At 41.2% G+C, this 7,811-nt stretch overlaps 1 protein-coding gene across 2 annotated transcripts; it reads right to left on the minus strand.

Annotated features, from left to right (window-relative positions):
- Nucleotides 1-858: 858 nt before the first annotated feature.
- Nucleotides 859-6,235, minus strand: gzf1 (GDNF-inducible zinc finger protein 1). Of its 2 annotated transcripts, none has more exons than XM_010733227.3 (8): nucleotides 6,113-6,235; nucleotides 4,139-5,172; nucleotides 3,209-3,392; nucleotides 2,928-3,097; nucleotides 2,649-2,743; nucleotides 2,384-2,551; nucleotides 2,080-2,237; nucleotides 859-1,956 (listed from the first exon to the last, which is right to left on the minus strand). In XM_010733227.3, exons 2-8 carry the CDS (start codon nucleotides 5,158-5,160, stop codon nucleotides 1,204-1,206), a joined length of 2,550 nt encoding a protein of 849 aa, XP_010731529.3. In that variant the 5' UTR covers nucleotides 5,161-5,172; nucleotides 6,113-6,235; the 3' UTR covers nucleotides 859-1,203. The 2 variants fall into 2 exon arrangements, with proteins under 2 accessions (XP_010731529.3, XP_010731528.3); XM_010733226.3 differs by having other exon boundaries at nucleotides 4,139-5,169; nucleotides 6,113-6,226.
- Between the last annotated feature and the right edge of the window lie 1,576 nt (nucleotides 6,236-7,811).

Genomic DNA, 7,811 nt, shown 5'->3' on the forward strand with positions numbered 1-7,811 from the left:
TATTGATTATAGAGCACTAATTACATTTTATTAATATTTCCCAAAGGGAATAGTGCTGTGCCCCAGTACTGTGCATGTATTCAGTGGCATTAGCATGTCACGTTATCTTTATTATTCCAGGACTCAACGATTGGGTGAGAAAGTAGGCTAGTGAATTTTTTTGTTGTTACTCTATTTAAATGTAAAATACAAATAACATTTTGTGAGTTATTTTTGAATGAATGCTAAATACAATTGATTTCTATTGTTTTACATTTTTAATCAAATTTATATCATCTATTAATCTGTTTCATTCTTGCCACTGCTGTAGAGCTGGTGCTGTCTGACTGTAACCTGATAGTACAACATGAGCATTTGATTGGTGGAGCTTGTCAATTTTAAAATAAAATCAATCAACTGAATCGGTTGTCTGTTACAGCGTGACCTAGTGTTGACAATACTGCGTCATGTCCTTAACAACAGTGAGTAAAACTAGAAGTAGTTTTGTTATTGGACGCAGCCTCATAAATCCTCAGGGGTTTTATGCAAGTACTTCCTGGACATAAACAGTTTGAAGCACAGCTGTGGTTTTACGGAAATAGTTCCAAAGAGAGAAAAAGTGCCAGAACTTTGAGGGATTTAAGCCACTTCATTTACATTCAGACCAACATGAATCATTAGCAAAGTTGCAAAACGTATGCTTTTATTCCAAAGTTGTATGGAGAGCTACTTGAAGATTCACTGGGGGTAACAAGGACTTCTCGCAAGGTTCCCAAACTACTTGAATCTCAGTTGTAACTCCTGGAATACACAATGTATGTGGAACAGATATTAATTTAAGTGGTAAAATGTAGTGAAGGGATGATTTAGTAGTAGATGTAATGAATCAACAATCACCTTCATTTTATTTGTATTCAATATGACTTGTGCCACAATTCACCCTATATATATGTAAGAGTTGTACAATATTTAATTAATTATGTCTATGTCTCAAAGCACAAGTTGGGATTTTTAATGAATGCCTTGACATTCCAAAAAATACCAAACACTGAACATTGCATCCAAGTCTGTTAATGAAACACTGGATTTCAGATGATAATAACGAAACACCATATGGTCAGAGCACACATTCAGACACTGCTAATGCCAAATAAAATAACATTTAAATGAGATTTTAAATTCCTTGCACCCAGATAAAATTATTTATATATTCACATGCATTTTCTACACCGTATCTTCAGCTGGGACCCCTGTAGATTCAGCTAATGGGTAATCTGCTGTCCTCTGCTGTCCATCAGCTGTTTGTTCTTTTCCACATATCTTGTCATCGACAATTACAGTCTGAATATCAGGCGGCAAAATATCCGTCTCTGAAGTCGCTTTGATTTCTGAGGCTGGAGCTAAAATGGTCTGTGAAGCGGCAGCTTCCAGGACAGATGACGTAGAAACAGTTGGGATCTCTGAGACTGACGCCAACGTGCCGTCAGAAACAGGAACTGAGAGAGTGGGTACGGACAGAGAGATGGTGGAAGCTTCAGAGGACAAGGGGATCTGGTGAGCCATGGATACTGGTATAGAGAACGGGACAGGGATGGCTGATCCATCTAAGGAAATAACACTGGCCCCTGTGCTGTCAGTGGTCACAATGGGCTGGATCTGGGTCCCAGGTGCCACCTCAGTGTGGATGACAGTGATCCCACCAAGGGTGCCGTGGCTGACCAGAGCAATGGCTCCATGAGTGGTCCATTCAGAAGGGATTGTGACTTGCTCAGCCTGCACCACAGTGGAGTCTGTGTGGGTTATACTGGGACTGCCAGCAGTACCAGCACCAGTGTCGCTTTTTCTCATGGTGCTCTTTTTCTCTCCCGCACCTGCTTTTTCTGTCTTTCCTTTGGTTGGGGTTTTGGGTTTCTTATCCTCCACATTTCCCTCCAGCACCACAAGGTAGGTTTTCCAGGGAGCATCCGAGTCATGGATCTGAATATTAGAACAGCTCATGTTATTTTCAAAGCAGTCTAAAAAAAAATACTTAAACACACATCTGTAGTCAATGTACATAAGCCGAATTGTCCATGTTCCAGTAAGATAAGCACTGCTTACCATAGTGTGCCTGCGAAGGGTGGACTTGTCCGTAAAGGTGCGTCTACAAAGACCACACATGTAGGGTTTCTCTCCTGTGTGAATGCGCTGGTGCCTCTGGAGGGCATTGAGCTGGGTGAACTGCTTGTCACAGTCTTTACAGCTGTACGGACGCTCACCTAACAATGAACAGAGAAGGAACAAACAGAAAACACATGAGTGGCATTTAAACAGAGGAGAACAGTAAAGAAGAAAAGTCATTTCTCTTCTGTAGAGGTAAATTATGGCTCCAAAAGAATGAGTAATATGTGATTAATACGATTACCTGTGTGTATTTTTAAATGCTGGTGGAGAGAATTCCTCTGAGCAAAGCCTCGACCACATTGTTCGCACTTGTATGGCCTCGACCCAGTGTGGATGTTTGAGTGGTGCCTCAAGTATTCTTTCGATGCGAAGCTTTTCCCACAGGCTTCACACATGAAAGGTTTCTCTCCTAACGGGACAAAACGCAGCAACGTTTAGGTCCAAAATCTCCAGCCAATCTACGATGAATGAATGTAGAAATTCTTTTGAAATTATATTACTCTTACCTGTGTGTGACCGCTTATGATAGGCCAACATGTGCTTCTGAGTGAACCGGGCTTCACACTTGTCACATGCAAATGGCTTCTCTCCTGTGTGAGTCCTACACAATAGTAAAGCAGTTTAGCTTCAAGTATTAGTACGTTACGTTACAAAAATCTGGGTATATGTCAAAGATTTACTTGCTCAACTTTCTAGCTGACCCCAAGATCAAAGCCTGTCACCTTTCTTTTTACCATCTCCTTAACCACGATTAAGAATCATTCGATCATCAGCGTGCTCCGTACCTGCGGTGCATCTTGAGAGCAGAGTTTTGGGTAAATCTGGCCCCACAGTCGGTACACTCATAAGGCTTTGCACCTGTGTGTGTCCTCTCATGCAACAACAGTGCGGTTTTGGAGCTGAGCGCCTTTCCGCACTCAGGACAGACATGTCGCAGATTGTTACGTTCGTGTACCTGATAAGTAGCAGAGACGTCAGACAGAAATGATCAAAATCGGGACAAACTTTAAAATGTAAAAGTATGTATTATGTTACAGGAAGCGTGTGGAATTTTAATAATCCTCGCCTGTCTATGATGGCGGACAACATCCTTCTTCCGTTTGAACGTCTTCGTGCAGGAGTCGCAGGTGAACAGCCTCTCGGTACTGTGGACGTGCTTTTCGTGGATCTTTAGGTTGCTGCGGTTAGCGAAGGTTTGCGAGCAGGTCTCACAGCGATAGATGACATCTGCTTTCACTCCGTGGTACGTACTGGCCAAGGGAGCAGTAACAAAAATACAGCAATATCAGAACACAGATGCTCTTAACTTAGGTACCATGATAAGATGCATCGATGATCATCTGATGTAGCTCCAGCTTTAGAGGTGACTGATAGCACAGTGCTGTTCTCAATAGTAGAGCTAGTTCTTATCGGAATAACTTTGACTGATCCACAGCAGTTTTTAAAAATAACCAACTTTCTTGTCTCGTGGACACATTTCAGTCTTCAGCAACTATTATTATTATTAATATTCAGACTCAAAAACACACAGTATAAGCTTTTTGTACATTTTGAAAATACAGTATGACCAGTTTATGAAGATGCAGGGTGTTTATGACGCCCCGCTGTAACAGTGTTGACCACCAGTGTGTGCTCACTGTCATAGATGGAGTTGTCTGAAGTGCTTTTACTTTTTTTCCACCTTGTTTTGTTTTTTCAAATGAAGCACAATGTCAGAAATATGACACAGGTTGTGAACATAGTAGCACGGAAATTAACTGCGTTGTGGCAGGTAAACACACACACACACACACACACAAAAGAAAAATGCACAGGAGTAATTCAGGAGCTCTAAGCTAAGAGGCATACTAGATGACAGAACTGCATTTATTCCACGTGGATTCAACAACATGTGGTAGCACATCAAGGTAATATCAAAATGAGGTTGCGAGTTTGCAAACAGCTGGGTGCCAACTACACATTCAACAAATAAAAAGAAAGCCACGCTGTGTCTTACCTAATGTGCTTCATGTAGCTCCTCTCATAGTGGAAGGTGCGTTGGCACTTGTTACACTGGAACTGGGCCTTATATGTTTTTTTTAATGTCTCTTTGGACTGTCCATCCTCATCCTCCTCTTCTTCTTCCTCCTCCTCCTCCTTCTTCTCCTCCTTTTCCTCTAAAGATAACAACAAGGAGTCTTCAGGATCATTACTCTGCTCATCCTCCTCACCTTCCCAATCATCCACATCAGAGACTGGCATTCTCACGAATGACTCGTCTCCTTTCTCTGCCTGATTCTCAGCTTCAGCACTGTCCTCATATTCCTCCGTGTCTTCATTGCTCACTTGGTTTTCGTTGTTCAAATCGTCTCCTTTAGTGTTTAAACGCCTCTGAAGGACTTTACGGCCAGCTATGCTCAGTTTTAGCTTTCTTCCTGGTCTTTTTTTATCCACCACTGTGTTCTTCGTCTTGCATCTCTTTGAAATGACTTCTTTCTCAGAGCTCTGTGGAGAGAGCTGTCGCTTCAGAGGTAAGCTTTTAGGCTGCTGCTTCTTCCCTTTGGTCCCCTTCTCTTTCTTGGCAACATGTAAGTCATCATTACCGACAACTTCTGACGCAAGCGTTTTCTTTGTAGGTTTTCGTAGGATCCCAGCACTCATGGCTTCGCCACAAACCTCTGACAGATCCCCGCAGTCCAAAAACTGTGCCGCTGCTTGAACATCACCGATCTTATCTCTGGCGACTTCGACTTTACCGGTGTACACAAACTCCAGAAACGTTGAGAAATCACAGAAGTGCATGTTCGAGAGCAGCACTTTGTCTCGGGCTGCGTCCTGAGAGAGAAGGATCTTCTTGAAGTAGCCGCTGGATGCTGCCAGCATCACCTGGTGGGCCTGAAACTCCTGCACGCCTCCCTGGTAGTCCACCTGGACTGTGACATCACTGAGCTGGCCCTGCAGCCTGAGCTGATGCAGGGAGCCCAGGATGTTTTCATGGTGAAACTTAGAGGTGAGCTGGATCACTTTGCCCCCCATCATTCATTTGTGCTGCTGAGAAAAAACAAACATGAGGTCATGATGACTTGTAATGCTTAGTTTGAATCTGTGGGTATAAATGTGCACACTTTGGAAGAGTCCTAATGTATAGCTCTTATGTTTCATGTACTGGTACATACAGGGTTCCCACACCTTTTTCATGAACAAATTCAAGCACTTTTCAAGCACCTTCAAGCACCAGTTTTTCCATTTTTCCAGCACCTTTAAATAGGTAGCCTACTAGTTGTGTTTGCCATGATGGTCATGGGAAGCGCAGCGGTGCCACTGTATGGCATAATAATGATAGATATACTTTATTTATACTTTTATAATATGGGTCTAATTAGCATTATTTCATATGGTGGTAGATTGACTGTTTTGATTTTTAACTAATTGTGAATTGGCTTGTATTCTCAGCTTGTGAGCGGTGTATTGTGTAACTACCATAGCAATAACAATAACAGTGACAAATAGACATCACACAAATTTCAAGCATTTTCAAGCACTTCACAAAAAAATTCAAGCATTTTCACAACCTTGAAAACACTGAATTGAAATTCAAGCATTTTCAAGGAATTCAAGCACCCGTGGGAACCCTGTACATATAAGCTAGATAACAACTGCCGGTAGTTGTTCAAGAGCAAAAAGGCGGCTGATATTAACTTAAATGTTTGAGTTTGTTATATTAGCTGTCATTTCTGAATTAAAGAGCACCCGAACAGACTGAACAGCTTCATATATTTTCGTGATTTTGTCTCATAATGTTCATTGCTAACAGTAGCATCACACACACGGTGGTGAAAACAAGCTAAGGCTAGCTGACGTTAACCGTCAACACAAAACAAACAGCTTGAATTAGCGATTAAAAATAAAATAAAATAAAAACAAGTTCAATGTGCAGCAGCTACACGGTGCACGGGCTAACAACACATCAACACGGAGCAACTTTTCTTACCGTAAGGTCGGTAAAATGGCAGCCCTTCACAAATGCTCTCCACAGCGGAAGGTATTTCCTGTAGAAGACGCCACTCGGCTTTTTAGTTACCGACATCCGGTGCCGAGACTGCTGATGTGGGATCAGTTTCTGCACTCGCGGTCGCGTTTAAACTTGGCAATTGCCGAGTACAAGCGCTGTTCCTGGATCATTTTAGCAGGTTTGTTGACTATAAGCGCAAAACCTAATAACACAGCGCATCTGACATTTATATAAACGTCATTTTACGCTTTACTAACAGTTTATATATGTACGGCTTTGCCTAGCTTATCTCCAAAACACCGCCTCCTTTATCTCCCTTATGTTGTACTAACGTATGACTTACATTACTATCACTGTTGTAATTATGATTTTTATTTATTGTTTTTTTTTTCACTTTCTTTCTACTTGACACGTTAAGGTAAGTATCATTTTTAAATAGTAATTTAAATCTCATCTTATGAGGTTACCGTATAACACTAATAAACTGTTTGTTAGTGCATTACTGCCTCTCTCCCGCATGGAGGCGCCATTGTTCAAGGAGCCCAGACACGGCTTGTTATTAAATCACTAGTGTTGGATTACAGTTCAGCCTGAATCTTTAACAGCCACATTTGCATTTTCTCCAGCATTATCGGTTTCCACACAGACTACTCTCATTCTGGCACATAGTTTCACTGGGCAGTCCTGCTTAATTAGGTTTTAAACTCTGCTGCTTAAAGGAATAGTTGTTTAATAACCGTGGTAGTCTGTTGTAGTTGTATGAGAATGGTTCAAAAGAAACAAATGATGCAAAATAAGCCAACAATCTGAAGGATCTCAGCTAATTCATTCACATTCAGACCAGCACAAATCACCTACAGACTTGCAAAAGGCGTGCTGCCATTCCAAAGGTGTATGGAAAGCTACTTGAGGATTCACTGGGGTGCTATTCTGCAGCTGCCAATGGGTTTTTTTCTTCTTCCAGAGGAAATCCATATACCTTACATTTGTCTTAATGAATTCTGCAAGCTAGCAATCTGCTCTGTTCCGGTGACTCATGCTGCTCTCTGGACCAAAAGCTGTGCAGACTTCAGCTCTGACCTGGAACACTGTGTTCGTCTGGCTTTTATTACATTACTTCTCTGCCATACACATCCAATACCATAATATATAGACTACACTTTTCATACAACTAGTCCTTCCTGGTCCATTTTTATATTAACGACACATCACATCTGCAGATGTAATGATCTGTAACTGTGTGCTCATGGGAATCAAAAGTATTTGCATAGATATTAATATGGTGTAAAGTATTACCATGGAAAAAATAAGCTTAGATTTTAATGGAATACTGAATTACTATGAAAATTAATGAGACAAGTCTTCTAAATTAATTCTCAGTATATTGCCATTAGTGAAACTTTCGACATACTTTGGGCACAGTGGTGCAAAGTTTTTTTTTATTTGACTTTAAAATAAGAAAATAGCTTCACTAAATAATAAACTATTTTTCTTTTGCAGCATACTGTAATCTGATACATATAGAAAGTTCAGCAGCTTCGGGTTCTAGGTAATATCGATGCTAACCAAGTATCCAAGTTGTGGGTTGTGATGTTGTCACAGGATGCTTTGTCAGAATGACGATATGGCAGGGTACCAGACTTGAGGTTTCGACACTAGTTGTGTAATCAAGAGGATG

The sequence above is a fragment of the Larimichthys crocea genome, chromosome XI (genome assembly GCF_000972845.2).
Source record: "Larimichthys crocea isolate SSNF chromosome XI, L_crocea_2.0, whole genome shotgun sequence".
Taxonomy (NCBI): Eukaryota; Metazoa; Chordata; class Actinopteri; family Sciaenidae; genus Larimichthys; species Larimichthys crocea.